The sequence below is a fragment of the Argentina anserina genome, chromosome 4 (assembly GCF_933775445.1).
Source record: "Argentina anserina chromosome 4, drPotAnse1.1, whole genome shotgun sequence".
Classification (NCBI taxonomy): Eukaryota; Viridiplantae; Streptophyta; class Magnoliopsida; order Rosales; family Rosaceae; genus Argentina; species Argentina anserina.
Window position 1 is genome coordinate 23,960,643 of NC_065875.1, and position 27,245 is coordinate 23,987,887.

Sequence of the window (27,245 nt, forward strand, 5' to 3'; positions counted from 1 at the left end):
TGATGTCGACCTGCAGTAGTGAAAAAATTCTCTAATCGGAACACCAACTGGTGGTTGATCCTTGGAAGTAAATAAGTAAAACTCGTCCCCAAAAGGAGGGCATAGCAGATATTACTGGGCCATATCCAATCCAAGCCAGTCGGTTATCACTTGGCTAAAATATACCTTTCATTTAGGTTTTCTATTTTATGTTTTATCGATGAGTGACTTCAAAGTTCACAAAAGGCTAGGTGGGTATCGCATCCACCAAATTCTCCAGATCCATGATGATATCTGTTGGTAAAAGTCAGCAAGAGGTACATGCCTATCGGCCCATAGCCAGCACCACACTTGAGAGTTGATTTTTTGAAGGAATTCTTCAAGCACAAGAAGCCCTAGAATCCAAGGCAACACAGCTCCTTTCTCTTCCCCACCACGGCACCACCATTTTCATCTCTTGACCACCTTTAGCTACCTCTGCTATAATTTCATATTAGTTTGGCAAAATATAACTAACTGTGAAAGATTTTGTGAATAACTATATATATATATATATATATATATATATATCAATCTCTATCCAGAGTGAAGCTTTATTCTGAAATTACAGAATGAAGTTTCAATTTTGACACACTTTTCGGTAAATTTTTTCACCATAAACGATTCAATATTTAGGTATGCTATTCAAGATCATTCATACAAAATTTCATCTAATTCGGACATCGTTAAGGTATTCAAATTAGATTAAATCAATGAATGAATTAAAACTGTTCAACGTGAACCGTTCGTGTAAATATCAATTTTGAAAGCTCAAATCATTGTCAAATTGGATGAAATTTTATAGAGATAATCTTGAATAACATACCTAAATATTAAATCGCTTATAGTGAAAAAATTTGGCCGAAAAATGTGCAACAGCGTGCACGGATGCACCGCACCTCATCTCTTCTATCAGTGGTAAAGCAAAAATCCATATCAAATCAAATTGCGACTCTTCCATGGCAAAAACCTGCACGATATAACATCGTTATTATTATTATAGCAAGACATAACATTTGATTATTATAAAGCAAAGTTCCCACTACTCACAATCATTTCAAAGTTCAAACCCATCAATCTCTCCACAATCTCACAAAACCCTCCTTTTATGCTCTACGCATCTCTCCCATAAAAACCTTTCATCCCCACTGACACATTACTTCAGTTCAAAGTCATCGTTGTCTTGTTGAACCATGTCATCCGTTGCAGGATTCACAGACCCGGCTGAAAAGGCACACAAGAAATCCTTCCACCGGAGGAACGACTCCGGCGAGCTGGACGTGTTTGAAGCTGCAAGGTATTTCTCCGGCTACAACGAACTTCCTACGACGATGATGAAAGAAGATAGATCGTCATGGAGAGGAGGCCGAATGAGTCTTGATATGCCAATACGAAACGTGCTGGATCAACAGCTTCATCTTCATCATCATCATCATCATCACCATGCGGTGGACCAGAAGCAGAATATGAAAGAGAAGATCAAGTACAAGCAGCCGAGCTCTCCAGGTGGGAGGCTGGCTAGCTTCTTGAACTCTCTTTTCAACCAATCTGGTTCCAAGAAAAAGAAATCGAAATCGAAATCCAGCACGCAGTCTATGAAAGATGAGGAGGAGAGTCCAGGTGGAAGGAGAAGAAGAAGAAGCAGCATTAGCCATTTTCGAAACACGAATAGTACCACTAACACCACTGATGCCAAGTCCACATACTCATCTTCAAGCTCTGGCTTCAGAACACCTCCTCCTTACAGTGCACAGATCACAACAACTAAAAGCTACAAGGATTGGAGAAGTTACTCAGATCACAAGCCGCAGCAGCAAGTGGTGTCCAATTTGTCCAAGCAAAATGTTACGTCACATGCAAAATCTTCAGTCTCGGATGAGAAAGTTTCATCAAACAGAGAGCTAAACTGGTTGGATGAGAAGTTCAAATACAATAACCGGCTGTCCTTGTCGGAAAAGTACAAGAATTCAACAGATCAGGATCACAATAAAGGATTGTTGAAGAGACTGAGTGAGGTGGTTGATGATGATGATGGCGCAGAAAGTGATTCGAGCTCCGATCTTTTCGAGTTGCAGAACTATGACTTAGGGGGCTACTGCTCAAGTGGTTTGCCTGTGTATGAAACCACCAACGTGGATAGTATCAAGAGTATCAGAGGAACCCCGATTGCAAATGCCTCATAGACACAATCACGTAAATTTCTAGTACTGTGTATTATTTCATTGTTAATTTGCAGTATGGGATATATGATCATATAAATTTATTTTAGACGCATGCATGTATGTTGTGTTCGACACTCGACAGGGAAGTTAATTACATTTCCTGACTGTGTTTTCCCCCTTCTCTTTCTTCTTCTAGGAAATTTCAATTTCTCTGTATATACAGTTGAGAATGTTTGTTTGTCTTTCGTTTTATTATCAGTAGTTAGCTTGGAGCTATACAATCAGAATTTTCAGTACTAGCTAGCAGCCTAGCACCAGTTTGGTGGATTGGATTGAGTAGACATCATTGATAAGCATGTATTGATCTGATTCTTGTAACTTCGAAGTTCGAACCACTTGATTCTACGTTTCTGGAGAAGTATGCACGGACGATCATCATAACATACCATGTGACGTGCAATGTGTCTCACTTTCCGATCATGAGTTTGGACACAATCATGTCAATATAGTCCCCATTAAACATGTGTGTTTAACTGTTTATAGTTATCACTTATCAGACTAATATGGGTCAGTTAGGTACGAATCCCCGGGCCGTGGTGAATCCACAGGCTGTTCGAACGGTGGTGTTAAATCGTTAAACATACAAATGTGGCTGTTCAAAAGCTAAGAAATACGGTTTAACCACACAAATCAAAACCAGATGAGGTGAAGCTAATTACGAATATAAGCATGGGTTATTTTAGTCTCTACGAGATTTTCCATGAACCTATGTCTTGTGTTGTGGGAAGCAGACAGGTAGGTGTTCATAGTGGGGTGTACAAATATATGCAAGGGATTTTCCTTTTCTTTTGGTCTGAATATGCAGGAATGAATTGGTAATCTGCTCTGGTTCCATAGATGCATGGGAAAAGCATAAAAGTATAAGCTCCGTACTGGCACCTTACCTCGTCTACTTTATGTCACGCAAATCTCAAATAATTAAGCCATTGCTCTTAATAAACACGAATCCTTTCTAATCAAATTGTTCTACAACATAAAGGCAATCATCTATTATTGCATATTCTGATTACTATTAGAAACAATTATATCTAGAACAAAGACAAACTAATCAGTACCTCTTGGCAGCGGATAGACTAATATGACAAACTATTTTGAGCTGTTGACCCCGAAAAGGCGAAAACCATGAATCAAAACTATTCAAGCAGTGATTTTTTTTTTTAAACCCGATATGTTCTTTTGGTAATGATGCAAACTTAGCACAATCCGAATGGCCAAAATCGTTTACAGATTGAATTTCTAAGCACAGCCATAGAAATGGTGAACGCCAATAGTATGCCAAGTCAATTTTATGTAGATGATGTCAAGTTGGGTGAGCTAGCTATTGTTGTCGATGTAGGAATGACTGGTCTCTATCATCAATCTTACACAAGAAACAAACTAGTGTGGTCTGAAAATTGGCCTTTAACAGACTCAATTGATTCATATTCCGAATTCCAGGAATTGAACCACATCAAATTGCCTATTCTGAAGGCTGCATCACTTACTTGCATGCAACCGACATTGCTAAGCATACAGATAAAGAAAGTATAAAACTTGACATGAATGTCAACAAATCATGAATCGTGATCCTTTTGGTTTTGAAAATCCTACTGAAACTGATAATGATGCAAACAAACACAGGCATGGATTTAATTCTGGATGGTGGAGCTAGGGTATGTCCAAAATAACTCATTTGTAATCGATGTTGATGTTGTTAATTACTAATTAAGGTTTAACCCCACACACAGGAAAAAGCAAATCACTCTTCTTTCTAGTTGAGTTACTGTTTCCTGTGCAAATCAAATATGATGATCTCCTTCTTTTATAAAAGCTAGCTCCCATTAACCCTCTTTTCACTATAATGGCACCATCCCAATTATCAAAACCACCCTGGCTCAACTTCTTCTCCATACCACATTTAATTAAAAAAAAATTCCCATGAAATTTTCAATCCCTTTGCTAATATTTGTTTTTTTTATAAAAGAGGGGTGTAACACGAGTCATTCCCATTATGTCACCCATCATAGTATTACTCTCGCCCAAACAAGCTTAAATTCCGATGGGATCCGGTCCAAATTTTCAATCCCTTTGCTAATTGAGTTTCGAGCAAAATCGCGATCAATACTCTACATGCGTAAGCATATGATAGATAAGCATTCCCACTTTGTCAAACGATATAATCATTTAGCTAGCAAAGCCTGCAGAGCTTTTATATGAGTCGATATTGTATATCAAGCTAGGCAGCTAGCTAATACAACATTAACCTAAACTAGTACGTCTTATTCAACCAACATTCAACACTATTAACCACAGAACCAGAGTAATGAAAATGGACAGAAACAATGTACAGACACAGGATCAAGCAGAACACCAACCATATATCTCTGCCAAATAACCCTAACAACTATATATTAAACAATCTCGAGTGGAAACATGAATATGCATACCTTTGGCGTCTCGACTTTGTGTTCATGTTCCACAACTCCTGGTAAACGAAAGCAGAGACATGCAACAACCTTTCTCTTATCTATTTCAAGATGTGGAAGGTTACTCTGTGGTTCCCATCAAACCAGATCCAACTATATATGTCTTTGATATATCAATGGCCAAATGCAAGGAATCATTCTAATACCAACTTAGAATTAAGCACGGACTAATCATGAGCTAAATACACAAGACCTCAACCACATTTTTGGAAAAGATCATGAAGACCAAACAAGCTGATGAATTTTATAGAGACTGTGATTTCGAGATACCAACAAATTAATTAATTTTCATGACGATCGTGTATGATATTAGCTATTACGAATGACAAGTATAGCTAGGATATGAATCAGTAGTAGACGACATTGTCAGAGGATTTAAAAGAAGGATCCAGTAGTAATAGAGACTTTATAATATAAGATCATAACCCTATAATATCAAATTAGAAATAAGATCAAACACACAAACAGTACTAGCTGGGATAGTAACTACTGGGTCATCTATACAATAGGCATCAACTAAACTACTCCAACAAATTGGGTTAGTGGGTTTTTACCTGACTGGATTCTGATCAGCGATTAAGCCACCAGTTCACGAGTAAAAGAAGAAGCTCATCAAGTAATCAAATGTTGATTAGGTTTTGCTGGTGTGGGATTTGGGAATATACATCAAAATTCAAACATCGGTTGGGCCGTAGTTATGCACTTTTCTGCTGTTGTTGGGCTTTCTTCTTTCTTTTGAAATTATGCCCGTGTCCTTACATATTCTCGATACAAAAAACTAGTTACTAGAAAGGGTGCACTCACATAAATATTTACTTCCCATTCATATTACATTTGTGGAGAAATGCGGGGTGTTGAGGAAAACAGAGGACAAAGTTGAGATAACTCAAACTAAATAGTCAAAATATCATACATGATCGAGAGCCTTTATCTCGGAAGGGTTGTCATGTGATGTGCTTGATCTTTGTGGGCACTTCGTCTTTTTTCTCGAGTGTTCATCGAGTAAGATGTCATATTGAGTAAAGCCTGCAACAATGATACTCCTCAAATCTTGCTCTGGATTTGGAGATAATTTCACACCTACCATGATCACAGTGTCCACTATCCTATTTCACTCGGCATAGAAGACATGTAGAACATTCACACATGACAATGGCGACATAAATATGTAACACAACGTTCACTATTGTTATGTTTTTCACACATCGCAAAAAATACTTTATAATCGAAAAAAATGTTAGCTCGATATACAATACGGTATAAGTTTCAATTTCATTTAATTTTCAAAAACCTAATGTCCTAACTATCGACACTTCATGTGTGCATCGAATCGACATCTATCAATCAACTGATGCAGTGTGAAAAGCTAGGCGGAGGGAAATGTCAGCACCCATAATCCCTGGCCAGATAGCAATTTGGCTCCGTCCATCCATCCGTCAACAGGTGGCACCATGGCAGTTGGCAGGGCACTCCCTGCCGGAGCACAACCACCCTTTCCCTTATTCTGATTTTGCAGACGACTCCAGGGGACAGGTGTCACTCCACCCACAGACACAAGTGGCAATCCTTGTCGTTGCTCACTGAGATTTCTCTCTTCCGCAGTGGAATTTGGAAGCTTGCTAGTAGTTGCTAGCTAGCAATGGTTTGAATTCAAAGGAAAACCAGCTTTCAAAGAAGCAGGCCCAATCAAATGTGCCCAAGAAAGGTACCAACATTTGCATATAAATAGCAAGGTTAGTTTTATTCACAAACTCGGACATGGATTGCAATTAATGAATTGAAACTTATTTAGTTCGTGTGACTATCTGGACATATAATCAGTTCATGATTTAAACCAATTGTATTTGTTTCTCCGCATAACATTTTGATCTCTTAAGGTTGTTTTCAACATTACACAGGTAATACTTGGAGTATTTAATCTGTATTCTCAACATTACAAGCTTCAAGAGTTTGTTTACAACTCATCTAAATGGTTATAAAGTCGTGAAAAGAAGGCATATTATGAATACAAATGACTCCCAAATGAGGTAGCAATTAGGTAACTCACAAGCTCCCAATCACAAGTAACTACTTAATAGTGATTAGGCAATTCAGAACCGAAAGAACCCAATGGTGATTGATGTGACAAAGCAAGTAATTGAGCTTAATTTTTCACCCTTACCAAACTCAACTCATCTGTTTATACTTTATAGAATACTAATCCGCTTTGTCCCTGTAATTGGACACAGATGATGTGTACATAAAGGTAAATTCAACTCTGTCCTCTCAAAAGCTACAAAACAAAGACCTCGACTTTGACCGTGTCGTCGGGGGTGTTGAAAGTCTTCTCGACTTGTTCATCACTCTCTCTCTCTCTGTCTGCTCCTCAATCCTCACCAAAACCCAAAAAAGAAAAAAAAATCAGTCCTTCTTCTTCTTCATATTTCAAGTCACTACCTTTTTGCTTCCTCAGCTGTCTCTTTCCATTGGGGAATTATTGGGTTTTTCTGGTTCCCGAGAAAACGAGCAAGAGAGAATTGGGTATGCTTTTAACCACCCTATTTCCCTCCATAACTGTTCCATGCCCATTTTTGCTCATTGTTGTTATGCTTGTTTCTTCAAATGGGTGTTTGTTTGTCTTTGCTTCTTTTAAAGATGTGCTCTTGTATCTGTTTCTTCTTCTTTGAGCTCCCAGTTTACGTTTCAGTCTCATTTATGGAGCTTTGAATGTGAAAGTCAGTGTAATAAGTGGTTCTGTTTTCTGGGTATGTGTTAGTTTAAGCTTTATGAATGTTTCTCTGTTTATACTATATGATGTTTCTGGGTGATGAACTTCAAAGGCTCTGTATGGTTGGTGAGGAAAAATAAAGGCGGTAGCTTTTGCTTTGTTTATACTAGTTGTTCTATACTAGGGGATCAACAACCAGAGAAATTCAAGTTGGCCTTGTTTTTCTTTTCTTTGATCAGCAACCAAATAAAGTATGGTTTTTGGGCTGCTTAGTCATTGAAGCTCAAGTTCTGTTCTTTCTATTATATGGGTTTTGTTTCAGTTTGGGCATTTTATATTAGTATGAGTAGTGATTTTATTACTTTTCTGTAGTATCCTCAATGTTATTGATGAGTTTGTACTCTTATGCATTTATGTGCTTCTTTGCTTGCATACTCTGAGATTCTTATTTTAAGATTACCTGCATTTTATGTTCCTATGGTTTCTTTCTAAATTGAAATTTACTTTACTTTTGTTGTTTCGGGTAGACATATGGAGCCTTGGAGTTTCGGTTCAGACGGGAAAGGATTTTTACTTGCTGATGAGATTGATATACCTATTGATGGATTTACAAGAAGTACAAAGGCATTCCTAGAATGGGATAACAAAAGTTGCTTTAATTTCGATAAAGAATCAGTTGAAAGCATGGAGTTCTTGGATGTGGGATTGCCAAATATGGTGAGGGAGCCTTTTCATGGTAACCAAGTAGTGGAGATTGCGAGTGGTGTGGGCTGTAATGATTCTAGTAACAATACAGTAGCTTCTTCTACTTGTTTGATGACTTCAAGTTCATCTTGGGGTGAAGGAGAATCTGGCTCCAAATTCTCAAGCCCAGTTTGTGAGTCTAGTAGCCAGGATTCATCACTAATAGCTTTGAAGCTTGGGAGGTTGGTCGATAGAAAATATGGACAGGAATCACAAGATGGTCAGCATCTGAAAGAGAGGTCAAAGAGAGCTCACACAAAGGGTTCACACTATCAGACTATCACCTGCCAAGTTCATGGTTGTAACATGGATCTAAGCTCTTCAAAGGAGTACCACAAGAGGCATAGAGTTTGTGATGCTCACTCAAAGACTGCAATAGTTGTTGTTAATGGCATCGAGCAGAGGTTTTGCCAGCAGTGTAGCAGGTTGGTGCTTCTTTTCTTGTCCCTAGATATCTATCAAGCCTTTGCTTTGCCTGTTCTTAGTTTTTTTGTTTGTATTTTGTATCAAATGCTTTTGATTAATTACAAGGTAGGATCAATTGCTACACTTATTCTGTATCTAGAATGAATCCACATACAAGAGTTATTTGTTTTGCAAGTTAAGTGAGTTATCTCCTTGGTGACTCTTTAGGAACAAAAATGGCAAGAAAGAGATGAAATGTTATAAGAGGCATCCCATGTACATGAAGTGCACAAAGCCACAAAATTTGTAGCTAGGTGCATCTGCGTTTTCATACTCGTCTCAAACAGAGCACAAGGAAAGTTATTTTGCAGATTCAGCACTCCACTTAAATATTTGCTCCTAGGATTTAGCACAGATTAGTATCTCATATACATGGTGAGGGCTGAAAATTCCATGATCTTTTATAGCATGGATAAGATTCCTTGTTTTTTGTTTATTTTTCTGTGACTTACTAGTACTCGAATAAAGTTCAAGTTGACTTGGGACGGTGATATTCTTCTGCTTCATATTGAAGTTCTTTAACCTTACATTCTATAAGATTTATTGTTAAGAAATATGCCTTGCCTTAAGTTTCGACTTGCGATATTCTGTTACTTTAACATCTGATGGTGAATATAGATCTAATGAACGTCTATTTCTATTTCTCATCTCCATATAGATTTGAATATTATCATACACTCAAGGTTTACTATACTGCTTCAATTTTTTAACCGGTATGAAGTCCACCAAATGATATCTTTTTGGTTATTAGGTTTCATCTGCTGTGTGAATTCGATGATGTTAAGCGCAGCTGTCGTAGACGCTTAGCTGGCCACAATCAACGACGAAGGAAGCCTCAACTAAACACCTTTGATTGTAAGTCGCATACGTGGCTTCAGCCATATCAAGGTATGATATGCCTCATCCTCCTACGAGATAACATCCTCATTGGAACATTTTCGGTCGTGATTTCTCAATGAGAGGGATCAAAGATACTAAAGGAAAGTGGGATAAATTTTTTAAGTTTGCAAAAATGCTAGGCACATATGCAGATATGCTGCATAATGTGTTTTGAAACTTGTTGGAATAGACCTTTATGGCTAGAATTTCCTGGTTAGAGCAAGATAACTTTATGCTATATATTCTTTTGTCCCACTACATTTGAATCTTTTGACCAGGCTGGGTTTTTGTCATTTTCAATAAGAATTCCATATGTTGAAGCTAAAAGGAGGCCAGATCAGCCACCATTGGTGTACATTTTACTTTTCTATAAAATTCATTTTGCAACCTTCTGAGGAGAAATTATAATTGTAATAATGATTAAAATGGTGTGCAGACGGTTAGTTCCTTATAGCATTTTATTCCAGCAAAGATACTGCTCTATAGGTGATCAAAATTCGTCTGTCTAATCATATATATCCTTGTAACAATCTATTGTCTTTTAAAATAAATGTGAGCCGGTTAAAACAACTAGTACTGAGTGCATTAAAATTCATAGAAGTAACTGTGGGGTAGGAAAAGTTCATGAGCTATGATATTTACTGCTAGGTTTTTGTATGTATTGCAGGCATTGGATATCTTGGAACTTCTTTGCCAAAGAGAACATCATTTGTCTTTTCAGAAATACTTCCAGGTGGCATTCTATATCCAGAAGAGTCTAACCAGTATGGACATATTAAAACTGAAGATGAATCAACATACCGTCAATGTGCAACACCCATGACAAACAGGCAATTACTTCCAAACTCTTCTCGTCATCTACATGGCCGTGGGAAGCAACATTCTTCAGAACTTCCTTTATCAGGAAATGAATACTCGGTTTTTGATTCATCGTCACATGTTCAGAAAGCATCTGGGGCGTCAACCTACCAGGGTGCTCTCTCTCTTCTGTCAGCTCAATCACAGAGCTCAATCTATTCATCAAGAAATCAAGTGGCTGCCCCTCTTCAAATGCACAGAACCCATCATGGTTTTGGTCAAAATTATGATTGGCCACCCACGGTAAAGGTCTTGGGAAAAAGTGGAAGCGATGGGTCCTTCCCATGCAGGATGAACTCCATGGAAACTGACCAGATGGGTTTGGTAACAATTTCTGATTCTAGTCATGCTGCTGATTTCCAACTTCACACAGATAGAGTCTTCCAGGGGTCGGCTTGCTTCAGTCACAAGTATCATCTTTCTCCTGAAAATGGACCAACTTTTGATATGCTCCAATTGTCTTCACATTTTCAAAGAGTGGAACAAGAGAGAAAGTTTTTGCAAGTCAAACAGGAACAGGGAGATTACTACTGTTTGCCTCAATCTTAAGTAGCATTCAGGTGACAATGTGAGTCTTTCCACTCTAAAACTCTGTTCATGTTATTTTCTATCAGAACTGTGTACCCTTTTACAAAACTATATTTTAACGGGCATCTAACATCTAGAATTTAAGTGATATAGCCATCTTGCATACTTAGTCTACTTAATGATATTACAGAAATAGATGTACTGGATCTATCTCCTCATGTATATTACATTATAAATGATATTCATGTTGATGCCTCTGCAGCTTGTTGGAGGAAGTCTGGATTTGCTTAATCAGGAACAGTCTAACTGCATTGGTGCACCCCTGAGGATGGTGGAAATGTTTCTTTTTTACGCAAGAATTAAATAACGAAAAAGCTGTGTAGAGTTCTTTAACCTTTATATTGCGAGTTGCTTTAGATACCTTTTCTATCTATCTGCTTAGATTTTGCTCATGCAAGGCTAGGGTTACAGTTGAATTGGGGTTGTTTCAAACTGCGCATGCTTTTTTGCATAGATAATGTTTAAGGCACAAACCATCATGAAAAACAAATGGAATGGATCCACCAAACGTAGTGTGGTGATTCTGCTAGATATGTGAAGCATTGTTTAGTTGAAAAAGGTTTGCTGAAGCATGATTGAATGAATCACTTAGTGTATTATCCTCAGGCCTGGGAACATGATGACTTAGAGAATCATTATTCTTATGTCCACTATACTTTAATAGATTATCCCACATTCTCATGTGAAAAGAAGTTTACTATTATAGGAAGTCATATTAGGTATTCATGTTAGCTTTAACTCCTTTAAGCCCTTAATGGCTTCCTATCAAAGCAAAAAGTTGGACCACCCGAGAAAGTTGAATCCAGCTTATGAAATAATGGTGGCTACTTTGGTTTTATATGATGCAATGCGCTGTGGAATAATGTCATTTAGAGAGTTACAAAATTGCAGCCATCAGATGCCATTTAAGCAGTTGAAACCTGCTTACGATCACAATTCACAACTTGGACATAAACAAAGAAAGCCTTTGTGCGCACCAGCATGGTTCAAGGCAATCAGTCTCAATATGTCAAGTGCCTCACCAAAAATATACAGGAAACCCCCCAAGTCTCAACAGACCAAACAATCATGTCAAATTATGCCTTAGACATGTAAAGACCAAAAATTTCAATGAAACAAGGTACAGCAGATAATCTCCCCACTTTGAGAGAAAACTGCCAAAAAAGGGTTTCAAGATAATCTAGGACAAGTCTAGATTCAACACGAGGAAGACGAAGAAGATGAAAAACACTAGCTAGAAAAAGGCAAAGAAAATTTTTAAAAGTGAAACAAGTGAACAAGAGAATATTGCTGCAAGCCTCGTGTAATTAGTTACACCAAGGCCTTGTTCACTTGGCTCCCCTCATCTACTTCTAATCCTCTTTCAATTGCCTTTGGGCTCATCATCAATACAGCGTCTTTGATAAACTTTGCATGCTTGGCAACCTGGTTTTCGGGCACCATCTTCAGTATGATTCCTGCGGCTATGAGCATCAGCCCTGTCCCATGCTGTTCTGTCAATGGCTTTGTAAATATCATGTATGACAGCAACAATGTCACCGCCTTCCTAGCCGTTGTTACCATAGCAGTAGTGGCAGCTCCGAAAAGCGCAATGAGGGATAGCACAGATACCTGTCCTACATATGTGGCCATGGCTTCAAACACTAAAACCCCATAAACATAAGGATGCTCGGCGCAAGAATTCCAGGCCCGAAACAGTTCTCCAGTGAGAATCATTGGTGGAAGCAGCATTGGCAGCCCAACTACTGTTGAGCAGAACAACATCTCTGTCTGTGTTGTGTCAGGGTTGATTGTAAAGATTGCCTCTTGCACATTCCCCATGAAGGCATCCATAATTAGCGCCCCGGATATCATGACCACACCCAATATGCTGAAATTTGGAGATGTATTTGCATCTGCTAATGTGAAGATGATGAGACCAATAACTAGGAGGGTTGCGGACATGTATTCATGAATTGGGTATTTCCTTCTCAAACCAGGAATGAATGCCCCCATTACCATCACAGGCAGAACCTTTGTGGATTTGAACATAATTTGTGCAGGATAATTGAGCCAAGCCAATGATCCCTTGGTCAATCCATGAGAACCCATCAGAACAGCGGAGAGCTTCACGTATGTTCTCCATGGGTTCACCATTTTCTTGGTGGTGAAACCTTGGAGGTATATGAAAACCAGGTACACAAATCCTTGTACAAAGGTGAAGTACCATCCATAGCTGAATTGGAGACGATTATAAACGTACTCCTCGCAAATACCATTGACAAGGTAACCAAAGAAGAACCCAGAAGAACAAATGAGGAATTGTTGCCAAACCAGCTTATCAGATAATGATATCCAAAATAGAAACCTTGCTTGATCCTCGTTCTTCATCTCACAAACTGATCAAGACCTAACAAAGGCCAGCACTGTTAATTAAAACCCGATCACTGGGTTTTAATTAGTGCTGCAATGCCCTAGGGGAGGCAATGCCGCAATCAATCTATACCTAAACTCAATGTTCAATCGTAAAGTCGATTTGTTGGAGGAGCAAAGTATGTCGTTGATAGATCATGTGCAAAAGTTTGAAGCCTTATTTAGACGAACAACCAGCGAGAGTTTCATGGGGGAGTTTTACTAAAAAAGAGAATCAGAATGAAGAAGGAGGAGCTCGGGAGGTGGAAAATGGCAACGAGGGCCTTATAGTGACGTATTTAGGAAGTAATTAAGTTGATTGTGACCTTCTTTTCCTTAATGAGAAACTTAATTAATTCTCAGTAAATCATCATCACCGTAAATATTTTTAGTAAAAATGAAATGTTGTCTGGTCCTTATAGAGAGTAAATATAGAGAGTAAAACGAAAAGAGAAAGAAAAGTGTTCATATAACACAGTAAAGTACATGATCATCATTCATAATTTAACCAATTAAGGTTACAGAAATGGAAGATAGTCATTACTTAATATTGTCCATTACACATAATCGAACTCTTAAATATTCTTAATGTCATGTTCAAAGAAACAAACTAAAACGAGGAATTGAAAAATGCTAATTAAACTTGAATCAAACATGCAAGACCAACATAAAACGAATTACATATTTATATATGCATCATAGATAGATCTAGATAGGCTGAACCAGCATTTAGTACTGCTAAATCGATCCCTCAGCTCCAGTCCTACGTATCTCGTCCATGTCATAAGTGCCAGTTCATTTACGTAGCCTAGAATAGTACGTAGAACAACGTACTACTCACTCCTGCAAGATCTGTAACCGTTTTCCCATCAATATACGTATCTGAACCTCAAACAATCTGATAAAGTTGAACAGCTAGTGTAAATTTCTTACTTTACGTTTGTTACTGCTGCCAGAACCTGATGCAGCAGCAGCTGTTGAAGGACTAGGGTACCTTGCCCACTATACGTAATATCGATCGACAGCAAGATAGTTAGGTTTACGAAATACTTCATGTACGTGTAACAGGTCTACTAGAAAAGCTTATATATGCAAGTATGCAAGTATACAACCATACGTGAATAGAGAATACTGAACCCTAATTAACTGCAAAGGATTAAAGCAAGCTTACATTTTTGGCAGCAGCACTGAAAGCTTCACGGTGTGGAATTTCAGGGTTCGCTGCTTTGATACGTTGGATCTCCTCCCTATATGTATAAGTACGTACAGAAGACAGTTAAGGTACGGTGCTTATAGTTAATGATGTGATAATTCTGATGAACGAGATGAAAACCAGAAGTTTGGATCCCCTCACTTCATGAAGCGGTTGTAAGCAGATGGAAGCCTGTGTTTCTTCTCAGGTGCTGCAAGTTAAACAAATGAACACTCATATTATAAATCTTGATGATTTTTAACAAAACGAACCAAATAAGACAAAATATTATTCCATGTAAAAAAAAAATCAAGTAATCAACTAGTTGAAAAGCGATAATGAGGCTAGCTAGATACATACGCTTACAAACAAAGGGTGCTTTGGGGGATGATGGACTCTCCAGAGATGTGGGTGACGATGATGAGGATGACTGACCCCTTCTTGAATCAGTAGAAAAGCTCTGCAGTAAGGTTGTCATATCAATATTCAAGTCACTGGACACACCTCTATCAATTAGCTACTGGATAATTAAGATAAATATAAATAGCTAGCTACCAGCTAGGGTTTTCGTTATCAGATATGCAGGATCGATATATACACCTTGAAATTTAGGTACAAATACAAATAAGATTATAACCACTAACCTGATGAAGAGTCAAGGTGGTAGGGTAATCATTGATCTGGCATTGATGAGTTGTAGGCTGGAGCTGGATTGGATTATTAGGTCTGGTGGTGAGAAAGGAGAGGTTACTGCAATGACCACATTTCACTGTCACTGTGTCCATCATCCGCTTGCATGGAAGCCCAACCTAGTACAGTTACATAACATGAACATCAAAAGACCAACACAGCACAGCACAGCGAGCAGAAGAAAATACATCTGTTTAATCTAAACACACGACATTTCTTATAGGCGGACCCAATGATTTAGCTTACTGTTGTGATAAGCCAGTATTTTAGCTATAGGTTTAACCATGTAACTGATGTATGGCCAGTAAGGGCATGACTCTAAGAAAATTGACTGGTTGATGGAAACAGAGAGATAGAAAGAGAAGAAAATCGTAGTTTCATCAATTTATGAGACAATAGAGGGACAAAGCTAAAGTTGGAAAACATATATGCATATGCTTCTATATAGGCAAAGTTGATTGAGAGCTACTCACCGCAAGAACGGTGTTGCAGAAGTTGCACCGAACGTAGCAAAGATGCTCAGATGGTTGAACCAAGTCCATGGTGACTTTCTCTTCGAGGTTCATCGTGAAAGAATGCTAAAGCGACTCGAAGATACGAAGAAGAGGTGGTTTAGGATCTCCTGGCTAAAGCTATGTAAGTTTGGGGTTTGTAATGAATGAGAGAAGTAGTCGAGGGGGCTTGTTATTATAGTAGCTAGCTAGGTCATATTGGAGAAGGCTGAAGTGAGGCTAAGGCTAAGCGTCAAAAAGAAAATATAAAGAAACTATATATGTCTTTAGTCATCAGGGATCGTACAACTCATTACGCAGAGAGGTCGATCATGACTTGCATAAACTTTTGACCAAATATCGATCGACTCACCAATATTTTCTCGAGGTCATTATAACCGTGGCATGTGTGCTAATTAGGGATCAATTAAGGAGCTCCTCTAATGACAAAAAATCCAAAGGGGATTCGGTCTCTTGGTTGTCTTGTGTGTTGGATACATGTACTTCCATTCTTCCAAATTGATCAAGTTCACTCAATTAGTAGTGATCAAATCCGGGTTGCCTCTTTCTTTTTCCTTAATTTTAAAAATCTGTTAGTTGATTCTTAGCCAGACAAAATGGACACTTCAGTGAATGAAAAGATAGTTATTGGACTAATTAGCCTAATATATATATATATATATATATATATATATATATATAGATTTTTCATTATCATAGCTAAAGAGCTTCTTCCAAACATTTGAAGGAGTAGTCTCATTCACGTACGTACGTTAACTTGTTAACCAACTTTTGCATACCAACGATATTTTCATCATCCATTTACTTTTATGTTTCATCGTTTAGTGTTTAAAATTTAGCTCGCAGTTTGGGTACAAAAACTAAGATTTTACTCCTCATCTTGCGACGATAAATTCTAAAAGAATAAAACTGAGAAACCGCTATTATGATAAGCCATTTCATTTGTCAAAAACCTTGTAAAAAGTCGATAATGAACATTATTGTATTCATGTCACATAGGTATGTATGATTGTATCAATAAATTCAGTGCTATTGTTAAACATCACAGTTCACCAACCTCTAATTTAGGTTCACGGTATAAAACTATAAATTGTTTTCACGTTAAGAACCGTAAGTTTCTTCCAAAGGGAAAGCAGACACACTGTACTTTAGTTTATGATATATATTTGAATTACCTGTAATTCAAAATATCTTATGCATGCACCAAATTATGATACCAATTCCACAGGCGAAAAAAATACAGTTATCATCGGATATTGTCTCATCAAAGTTTACAATAAGAAGTACTAGAGAAACGATTCAAAAATTACTATTCAGCCAATTCTTGTGATATATATATCATATTCCCTACATGCATCCTAGAGGACTCCAGGACAATTCACAAAAATAAATCTTGTTGGGCGATCATGTTTGGATTTTTATCGATCTTTCCATGTGAGTGTGTACGTGCATTTGAAGCTCTGGATATATAATGCGGTATTTTCTTATAAAAAATATCATCCAAACGAATCAGTAAATATATAGATCAAAAGTGAATTTCTTGAGCAATTTGAGCAGCAGGTCATCATAAAAAATCAGCTAAATGGTCGAGGATGGGAGCTCGCTTTGGTTTAAATATCAAAATACCATGAAAGACATTGGAGTTTGGAGCAAACTAGAAATGAACCAGCTTGCCTAGAATCGAAGGAACTGAATGAGATGAATGAAGTAAAAAGTTGAGGTCGAACGAGCTAGCTAGAGTGAATGAAACTGAATGAGAAATTTTGAAAAGATAGTAGTATAGCCTAGTGCATGGCAGTGAAGACTGAAGAGAAATATGGGTTCTGTTCTCCCTTCCTTCTTTTGTGGGTGCAATGCCAAACATGGAAACTCGAAAGGGACTCGTCCTTAAATCACAGGTCACTTCCTTTCAAAGGCCAAGCCAGGACATGGGTTGTGCTCAATTAATTTTAGCGCCCTTTTTTTGAGTTGATGGGACGATTCCAATCAGTTTCCCAAACAAGAAATAAAGCCATTTTCACCACTTGAATCTTCACATCTCTGTGTTCGTATAAAACCATTTTCCCTAGGTGCCCTAAGTCCTCAGTCCGATCGATTGTGCATGCAGACTAGTATATGTAGGCGTTAAATGGCTTTCAGCTTTCTATCTTGGATTGGATTGTATTGGACGCTTTTGGTTTAGCTGCATATGCACGCGCACCAGATTCCCCATGTCTTTTTTGAACCTTACCGTTCTTACCAGATCGACCTGACCTGACCAGAACAGACCGGACCAAACCAGACGAGCTATCCAAACCCTTCACACCTTTGATCCAGCTTGTGGTTAAGTTCCTTAACATTTTCGGAACAATCATTGGGTCCATAGTCGTCTCCGTTTTGCATCTGAATCGGGAAATTCAGATTAGATGGATACACAATCGATCATTGCCATCTCTTTATAGGTTTCTTCTACGTACTACCTAGAATTTATCATTTTGGTCTCTAGGTGTTAGCTACCTTGGTTTTGATTGTCCAACACTTCACGTCATGGTACCTTAGCTTCAATTATTGCATAGTTAACTCGTGATCACTTTTCCTACTGTTAAACTCCACGTACGTTATTATGATCGAGTTCACAATATTAATGTAAACCCTAAACGAGCTTTATTGGGTAAGTCAGAGTCTAAGCTAAACGTACGTTCTATATATGGTACCACATCTAATTCTCCTTCTTCACAAATTTGTTGAATATAAGTTGAGAGTCTGCATCATTGCATCCCTTGATGTACGTAATGTATATCTTCAGCGTCTAAGAGATCGATGACTATGATACTTGTTAAGATGCTAAGTCCGTATCACTCATGCATGAGCTTCAAGACTGCCCCTCTTGCATGTTCATCATGCACTCGAGCCCCTTGTATACATCCATGCGTGTTGCATGTTCCTAACTTCCTAACGATTATATGCGCTCCTAGCTACCTACGTCACTTCATGAAGATTGTTCACATATATAGCCAGTGACCCCAAGTGTCGCCACAATATATAATTAAAAGTATGTATTGAGAATTCATTTTCACAACAAAATAATGGTATGACCGATCTGATACGTACTATACGTTATTGAATTCATCACCTAACTACTGTATATACAATACTAAAATTAGTGCCTTAAACACGAAAGTCAGCTGGATAAAAGTAACTTATGTCCTCATTTTAGACGTAAGATCCCCCAACACTTTCACTACGTACGTACCTCACAATTGTTCTTTTCTGGTGTGCTTTACATACTAGAAGAAGTGGTAGTGGTTTTCAATTTTCATTTTGATCTCTATATTTCATAATGCAATACGAAAAGAAATTAGAAGCATGCATGCACCAGTTCGAAAATTTGGGAAGCCCAAATAGAGAATCTGGATTAGAAGCTGTGATTTAAAATAACCAAGAGAATCAGCGACAAGGTCGTTGTAGTATAGTGGTAAGTATTCCCGCCTGTCACGCGGGTGACCCGGGTTCGATCCCCGGCAACGGCGCCCTTTTTTTTTTTTCCTTCTTCATTTTTCGTCTCCCTAACTCTCTCTCTAACTCGCCTGTCACCCAATTATCATCACCACCAATCAAATCAAACCTTATCGTCCTCTCACCAACATAATCAACCAACCAAATAGCATGGTCACACACCACCATAAAACCCATAGTAATCCTAACCCAAACCCCCCTCAACATTTTCATTTTCCCGCCACTCCCTCCCTCCAATCCCACTCTTCATCCCCCAAAACGTTTACCTCGCCGCTTAAAAAATATTTGACCGTCTTTTTCAGAGCTCAGATCCTCGCCGGAAAAAAATGACGAACCCTAACGGCGCCGTCACGGACAAACCGGACGACCTGGAAATCACCTCTATCGGTTCCCTCTACTCCGGCCCCTGGGATAAGAAGTACTGGAGCTCCTCTAGGGTTCGATCTCACTTTCCCCCTTTCTCCTTTTCTTCTTTAATTTCGTTCGATTTTGATTACCCTAGCTCACCTGATCTTATCGCTTAAGCTCGATTTAGTTTCGCTGTAATGATTGATTCGAATTGTTAGGTTATTAGAGATCCAAAAGTTTAATCGAATCGGAATCAGTAATTAGTTTAGTTATGACAGATCGGCTAAGCTAGGGTTTGAGGTTCTCACGCCCAATCTGCTCAGATGATGAGGATTCGTTTTTATTTTTAATTTTAATTTTTATATATAAATTTGTTGCAATTTGGATGTGTTTGAGAATTGATTGAGTGGTGTATTTGGAATTTGCTGAGAAATGATGAGTTTTATATGTAGGGGAAAGATCGGTATCCGTATCCGATCGGGTATAGAGCTCTTCGAGCTCATAATGGGAGCACATATAAGATGGAGATTCAAGAGGGGCCTAAAGGACCTTTGTTTTTGGTCAGTTTTTCCTGTTGATTTTTGAGTATCATTGATGTTTTAGTTTGTGGTTGCTGCTTGTTCTTTTGAGGATATAGTGTGAGATTCGTTGTGTGTGTGTGTGTGTGCAGATTGTTGCCGCAGATGGGCAGTCATTTTCGGGGCAGACTCCAGATATTGCTTGGGAGAAATTACAGAAGAAATGCTTCCCTCGCACGAAAATTTGGCATGGGAAGAGGTTTTCGTGCAAGATTGATGGTGTGGAGGTGGGTATTGAATCGGTTTATAAGAAGCGTGCTTTGGAGTTGTTTTAATGTTAGCAGTGGGGTAATGTCACTTATGCACTTGTCTTCTTCTGGTTTTGTATGCAGTTTTTTGGGTTCAAAAATCTGTTTGTCCAGAGGCTACTTAGGGAGCTGGCAGCAGATATTGACGGAGCAGCGGAGCGAAGTTTGTTAGCCTCGAGCTTCTGCAATGGAGCTTCTAGTACAGATGTTGATAATCGCTCCCCTGAGGCAGGTTTGGACCAGGGAAGACCAAAAATTACGGGAAAGAGAACTAGGAAATGTGAAAGTGGAAACAGAAAGTCATCTAGTCGGACAGGCATTAAAAGGACCAGAACTGAAGATCTAGTATCTGTTTCTAAAGCTTTGAATCCAGTGGAAGAGAATAAGAGACATAGTAATAGTGGGAAACCCATGTCTTCTTCTTTAAATGAAGAACATGTTATACCAGCACCATTGCCACCATTTGTGCATTTAGTATCTGTTCAACAAGAAGAGAACGAGATTTCAGCCAAAGATTGTTTGCCATTGGATTCTGCTGGCTTCTTGAACCATCTCTGCAAGGATAGTATCCCCAAAGAATCAGATGGTCTTGGAACATGTAAATCCACTCCGGAAGACATCAACAAATCCATGTGTGAAAGAAAATTTGTGAGCACATCATGTCTTCTTGTTTCTCTAGTTTCTTGTTATTTTTAATCTTAAATTCACATAACTTTTATGACTGTAACAAAAAAATTCTTAAGCGCTTGTATTGATATACTTCTTCAAACTTGACTTCTTTGTGCTTGTTCAGAGAAATTGCCATTGTGTGAGTATAATTTTTATGTCATGGTTCTGTATGTGGTTGTTATTGAACAAGAAACATCCTTAATTCTTACATGTTGATTGGTCTCAGGATACTAAGATGGAAGCCATTAATTTTCCAATGGCACCAGATGACCAAAAGGTAGATGCTACATTTCCAAAAGATTGCCGAGGTCTTACCGATGTTGAACTTTATGCTCCTGATACATTGGATTATACACAAGGTAATCTGTACTATCCACTTATTTTCTACTGTGATTGCCCTAGCTTGTGCCCTCAAGAATAGAATTAATCATCGTCTTTGTTCATGTAATGATTTCGCTTCTAAAATGCAGATAAAACAGCAGATGCTTCTTCAACTATCCAACTTTTTGCTCCTGATACCTTAGATTTTACACAAGGTAATAATTACTTTCACTAGCTTTTCTATTGTGGTCAAACGTGACTGCCCTGCCTTGTTCTCTGAAGACAGACAATTGATCTCTGTCTTCCTCTTTGTTCATGTAATGATTGCCAATGCTCAAATGTAGTTAATAATGCAGGTTCTTCTTCAACCATCCAAGATAGAAGTGCCTTAGATGTGGTCATTGCTGATGGGCTGCTGACTGAATCACATCCAGAAGATGAAATGCCCAATAATAAATCAAACACGAGTTCACAGAATTTTGATTTTGATTCAGTTGGTCAGGAAATGGCGAAGTCCATGATGACATTTCTTCTTCCGCAAGCTATTCCTCTCCTCAATAAACACTCTAGGAAGAAAAAGGGTAGTGGTAGCCCTTCAAAAGTTCTGCCTTGCACAGTGAAATCTCAGAAGCAAATCAATGAAACCACTGCTCCATCCCCTGGTGCTTTATCAAACCTTATTAATCTTAAATTTAGCATTCCAGTTATTATTATTAGTATTAATTTTGAAAAGAAACAGCTTATAATTGAAAACAAACGCAAAGTACAATGAGTTGGACAAGGAGTCAGTTTTAATAAGCTAATGAGGGCAAAAAGAAAACTATCTTAATCATAAATTTTGCAGTCAGAAATTTTACCATCTTCTTCTTTCAGGTTTAATACTTGCCCATGAAGATGCAACATTGGAAAAGATACATTCCCAATGTACTGATCTTGGTCCGATTGCTCCGATGAAGTCTATCATTCCTGACAGTTTAGATGATGATCAATATGGTGACCATGTTGCCAATCACTTGATATCATCGTGTGATAAGGGTGAAGCTGATCAACTTAATTCTGATGGTGCATTCCCTGTGAATAGTCATGGAGGTTTTGTTGCTGCAAATGAGCATGGGCATCTTCTTGATGCCAAGAAGTATGACAAATCGGTAGATGATCAGCTTGAGACCAAGGGAAGCAAGGATGCACATCTGTGTGAGGAAGTGGGAAGGCCTTCAACTGGGAGGGATTCCAAATATGGCGAGTGCATAGTGGAGTCTCTTTGTGTATCTGCTCATAAAAAATCCTTTACTGAAGAAATCATGGAGAAGTCTTGTATTGATGAATGCCGAGTAGGTACTAATATCAATTCTAAGAAAATGAATGATACTGCAGTTGATCATAGCAAAGGTAATTTTCTGATATAAATTGTTCCATTTTACTTGTTGCTTGGTTTTCAAATGACAGCTTACAAACCTTTTGTCTTACAATAGCTTATCTAGGGTTATGACTTGTCAGTGTTACTCTGATCATTTCTACAGTTAGCCCCCCTCCCCCGCCCCCCCCCAAAAAAAAACCAAACCTTTTTTTCTTTTAAGGCTATGTAAAGATAATAGGAAGATGAACTGCACAGTATTAATTTTTTTTCTTTCCAAAATGATAATATGTTATGAATCTTTTGAAATTCTAACTGGGCCAATTATTTTGTTTATTCAGCTGAAGATATTGTTGATGATAAAGAAAGTGGCATGTTAAGCTCTTCAAATATATCAGAGAAAGAAATCTCTGCTAAGGCAGAGTTTACCGAAACTGGAAACATGTCTTTTTCTCATGCTCCCAACTTAGTGTATACCAGGAGAAAGGTTCAGACTAAATCTCATGGGAAAGGCAGTAACAGTTATCCAGTCTCAGAAACTAAAATATGCAAAAACAAGGTCTCTGAGACATATCCTTCCACAGAAACTCTGCAGGTGGGTTCTTCTGATGACAGTTTAGTGAGTTTACATAAAAGAGATTCAATTTGTGCTGAAGCCAAGATTGTTGGAGACTCCTGTTTGAATGCACAGGAACCTTCCATGAATTCTAAAGCTGTATTAAACAGCATCTATCCAGCTGTATTACAAGATCAAGCATTATTAGTTGGTCAGAAAGATACTTCATACTCTTCGGATTTGTCCGTCTCACATGTAGAAAACCAAATTGGCAAGAATGTGGTTGGCCATGAAAACCTCGTACAGTTCATGGACATTAGAAGATCTTATAAACAGGTGCCGAGTTTCACTAATGATCCCAATAGCATTCCATTTAGTTCAGACTTGAAGCCTCACAAAAAGGAACTTAATAAAATTCTCGAGTTTGTGGGATGCTATACCCAACCCGTTCCTGTTCTGTCAGTATTGTTGAGCACAAAGGGCAACTACATTTACATTTCAGTTTTATGTGGCTTACTGGTTGGTAAGGACATCAGCCTGTTCATTTACAGGGTAGCCATTGAGGAGCAGGAGGTTGGACAGCCTTCTCTTGTTGGTTACACATCAGTAATATTGCCAGATCTAACCAATTTTAATGGAGTAGGTTCTCATATCTAATTGGTTGATAGGCTTCCCTGCTTATGTTAACATTGGTTGATTATAGTTGTAATTCTTTTGCCAGATGACTTTGGAAAGATTCTGTCTACAGTTCATCCCAGATGGAGAGTGTCTTGTTTTACTTGACAGGATCAAAGCTCCTTTCTGCAGGTTAACTCTCTTTGCATATTTTTAGGTAATGGTATGAATTGGGAGTGAAGCACCTTCTAAGGGTTTCATTTACATGTTCTCAGGCAAGGAAAAACTAATTGTCTGTGCACCACATGTGTATCAAGCTGCTCTGAAGAGAATGCAATTAAAATTGTCCAAGTAAAACATGGTTATGTTTCATTGGTGACAAGATTGAAAGCAGTAGAGAGTCAAAGGTGTATATTGGTCTGCGAACCTAATAATCTTGTTTCTGTTGGAAAGAGTGGGAGACTGCACTTATGGGCCGTGGATTCAACATGGAGGTGTGTCTTTGAAGTCCTGATTCCATTTTTGATACAATTGTAGGTGCCATCCATTATAATGTGATATTTGTACGGAATACTGTTTCCCAAGCCCAAAGCTTGCTGCTACAGGTTCTTTAGCAATATGCTAATTATATAGACAAACCATTAGTTAAGTATGCACTCTATGTTGCCTCAGCTTTTATTTTTATTATTTTCTGGTACCAATCATAATAAAATCTGGTGGTACCTGATATATGTTTGATTAGTTTTTGCGCACGTTAGTCAATATTCATTTACTACTTTGGGCTGTTTACTTGTCTATCTGTCAATTTGTTCAAGGCAGTTTGAGACTCAAAATCCTTGTTTGCAGTGCACAAGTGGAATATGTTGTTATGCCATCTGAAGATTGCATCTCCCCTGGCATAGTGGACTTGAAGAGAATTCCAAATTGTACTCATCTACTTGTTGGCCATAATGGTTATGGTGAATTCAGTTTATGGTATGTCTCTCTAAAGCACAAGTGGTCCTCTTTTTTGTATAAATTTTCAATATTATGGAACATTGTACTGGCTCAATTGTTGGTCCTAGCTGTGTTACTGGTGCTAGAATATATATATTTTTTGAAGTTGAACTAAGTTGAGCTCGATCAACAAAAAATTACATTCACTCATATAGCTCAGACCAAAAGTTTATCACATTTTTTCTGTCGTTTAATTCACTTGAAAGTTGAGGGGTATAAATGGTTAGAATCTTTCTGAGAATGAAACTAGATTGTTAAAACTTATCAGAAAATGATAAATATTGGATAATAACAGCTTTTTTTGTTTTCAGGGATATTTCTAAACGCATCCTTCTGTCAAAGTTCTCTGCACCAAGTGGTTCTATTTGCCAATTTTTTCCTATCAGGTTGTTTGCTTGGCAAATGAATTTCCCTGCTTCTAGCCACTTAAATATGGAAGAACATGTCAATCAAATGATGGCTTCAACATCGAAGAATCTATCTTCGTTTGAAGGGGAAGATGTTGCCGTATGTCTTCTTGTTTCAACTTCTGATTCTGATGCTCAACAAGATTATGAATTAGGCAACTGCCACCCAAATCCAGTTGGAAAGTGGAGGCTTGCTTTAATGGTGAAAAATATGGTGATCTTCGGAGCAGTGTCGGATTCAAGGTGCATTAATCTCTTTCTTTAATCTTTGAGGACATTGGGACCATTGAATTCTGAATTGTGTTGTAGTAATCCCTTTTGTTTGGTAGCATAACTGAAGATTAAGAAGTTTAGTGCAAGCAAAAATGTTTTGGATAGATTTTCATAAATGAAGTTGCTCCATTCTTCTCAGTTTAATGACTGAAAGATGATTGGTCCAAGTATAGAGGAAGTGAACATTTTTGCCTCTAGGAGAATCTGCAGGATCATGCATACATCAAAGGCCCGTGCATGTGTTTCCCAGATATATTGAATGTATTACTGATAATTTGGCACTTTTTTTTTTCAAATTTAGCTGAGTGTGCACAACTTAAATCGTGCATCAAATTGTTAACTTTTGAACTCGCTGTACAGTGCTTCTGTCATCGGTACTTCAGCTGGTCAAGGGATCTGTGGTACATGTGATGGGCTTGTGTATATGTGGGAGCTATCTTCAGGAACTAAGCTTGGCACCATGCATCATTTTAAAGGTACGCACTAATAGTTAACCATATAGATAAGTTGATGCCAGAAACAGCTCGTTTTCCAAATCATCCAAAAACAGATTTCATCCCTCCAAGAGTTGATTTACTTATATCTGTTCAGTTTAATATTTTGATCTAATCTTTCCTTACTGTATCAGGTGGTGGCGTTTCATGTATTTCTAATGATGATTCGGGATCAGGTGCTGTAGCCATTGCCGGGGATAATCAAGTGCTGGTTTATATGCGGTCTGGAAAATATTCTGTAAACTGACATGCAAACAAATTATGTGCTCTCTTGCCTGTGAATATTATATATAAACAAATAATTTCTAGCGCTTAGTAACACTGAAAATATCTGCCTTGTTGCCGGTCAGCAATCTTAGCTAACAAGATCTAATTCTCTGACTAGAACTCTTGTGTATCTGCCAAATCTGGAATCTCAGACTACTAAGTAAACTGGAACTTACCTCTCCCAACTAAAAGCTTTTACTTATTTTTTTTTCCTTCTCCTCGTCAAATTCGTGAAGAGTATGTTTCCAGTTCGGCCAGATACGAATAATTTCTTAATTAATCCCCATAAAAGGAACAGGGAGAGAAGAAGTGTTTTGGTAAATGCATGACAAGGCTTTGCCGAATTAGCCTGACGAGTACGGGATATCTATTGATCTCAGTTACAGGATAATTTCTACGAATCGATACAAATTACGAAATTAGTACTACAACTGGAGTTATCAGATATGATACAAGATAAGCAGGAGATCTAGGAAGATAGTTTATGTGAAACTATACACTGAGAAATGATCGAGTCCAAGTGTGATACTGTCATACTTGGTTAATCAGATCACACACATAAAACCCTTCAGACTAATTAGGCTTTGTCATACTGGCGTCGAAATACACTCCACCTGGAGGTCCAACCTTCAGACTATTGGTACGACGATTAATCCGGTCCTTGTACGTATGTTTATTCTGTTTACTCAGATATGAATCTTTTTTGTAGGTAGATTATGAAACCCCGCGAAGTTGCATGCAACACTAGTTACTCATCATCTGTATCAGAATGGGCAACTCTTCACAGAGACATTCTATTTTTGGTGTTGCACAAGTTGTTCGAACCCACTGACCATATTCGTCTGGCTACTGTTTGCAAGCATTGGCAGAAAGTTTCCAAAGAGCATAATGAT

At 38.1% G+C, this 27,245-nt stretch overlaps 5 protein-coding genes and 1 non-coding gene across 9 annotated transcripts; 4 read left to right on the plus strand and 2 right to left on the minus strand.

Annotated features, from left to right (window-relative positions):
* Nucleotides 1-1,116: 1,116 nt before the first annotated feature.
* Nucleotides 1,117-2,292, plus strand: LOC126791400 (protein BIG GRAIN 1-like E). The gene has a single exon (XM_050517850.1). It carries the CDS (start codon nt 1,212-1,214, stop codon nt 2,199-2,201), a length of 990 nt encoding a protein of 329 aa, XP_050373807.1. The 5' UTR covers nt 1,117-1,211; the 3' UTR covers nt 2,202-2,292.
* A 4,764-nt stretch (nt 2,293-7,056) lies between these two features.
* Nucleotides 7,057-11,554, plus strand: LOC126790536 (squamosa promoter-binding-like protein 6). Of its 2 annotated transcripts, none has more exons than XM_050516813.1 (5): nt 7,057-7,225; nt 7,940-8,581; nt 9,373-9,509; nt 10,168-10,926; nt 11,149-11,553. In XM_050516813.1, exons 2-4 carry the CDS (start codon nt 7,944-7,946, stop codon nt 10,905-10,907), a joined length of 1,515 nt encoding a protein of 504 aa, XP_050372770.1. In that variant the 5' UTR covers nt 7,057-7,225; nt 7,940-7,943; the 3' UTR covers nt 10,908-10,926; nt 11,149-11,553. The 2 variants fall into 2 exon arrangements, with proteins under 2 accessions (XP_050372770.1, XP_050372771.1); XM_050516814.1 differs by lacking the exon at nt 7,057-7,225 and adding an exon at nt 7,335-7,449 and having other exon boundaries at nt 11,149-11,554.
* A 703-nt stretch (nt 11,555-12,257) lies between these two features.
* Nucleotides 12,258-13,316, minus strand: LOC126792440 (UDP-galactose/UDP-glucose transporter 2-like). Its single transcript, XM_050518857.1, has one exon. The coding sequence runs from the start codon at nt 13,314-13,316 to the stop codon at nt 12,258-12,260; it is 1,059 nt and encodes a 352-aa protein (XP_050374814.1).
* Nucleotides 13,317-14,252: 936 nt separating this feature from the next.
* Nucleotides 14,253-15,785, minus strand: LOC126792441 (protein CRABS CLAW). Its single transcript, XM_050518858.1, has 6 exons — nt 15,693-15,785; nt 15,174-15,338; nt 14,890-14,989; nt 14,692-14,740; nt 14,509-14,584; nt 14,253-14,339 (listed from the first exon to the last, which is right to left on the minus strand). The coding sequence occupies exons 1-6, from the start codon at nt 15,783-15,785 to the stop codon at nt 14,253-14,255; spliced, it is 570 nt and encodes a 189-aa protein (XP_050374815.1).
* Nucleotides 15,786-19,168: 3,383 nt separating this feature from the next.
* Nucleotides 19,169-19,240, plus strand: TRNAD-GUC (transfer RNA aspartic acid (anticodon GUC)). Its single transcript has one exon. It is a non-coding gene; the product is annotated as a tRNA-Asp (tRNA).
* A 264-nt stretch (nt 19,241-19,504) lies between these two features.
* Nucleotides 19,505-26,421, plus strand: LOC126790971 (uncharacterized). Of its 3 annotated transcripts, XM_050517361.1 has the most exons (17): nt 19,505-19,663; nt 20,027-20,134; nt 20,245-20,379; nt 20,485-21,048; nt 21,296-21,428; nt 21,540-21,605; nt 21,735-22,052; nt 22,264-22,779; nt 23,086-23,339; nt 23,560-23,636; nt 23,852-23,939; nt 24,022-24,107; nt 24,191-24,409; nt 24,762-24,890; nt 25,223-25,561; nt 25,952-26,067; nt 26,220-26,421. In XM_050517361.1, exons 1-17 carry the CDS (start codon nt 19,553-19,555, stop codon nt 26,330-26,332), a joined length of 3,372 nt encoding a protein of 1,123 aa, XP_050373318.1. In that variant the 5' UTR covers nt 19,505-19,552; the 3' UTR covers nt 26,333-26,421. The 3 variants fall into 3 exon arrangements, with proteins under 3 accessions (XP_050373318.1, XP_050373316.1, XP_050373317.1); XM_050517359.1 differs by having other exon boundaries at nt 23,086-23,939; XM_050517360.1 differs by having other exon boundaries at nt 21,747-22,052; nt 23,086-23,939.
* The last annotated feature ends 824 nt before the right edge of the window (nt 26,422-27,245 follow it).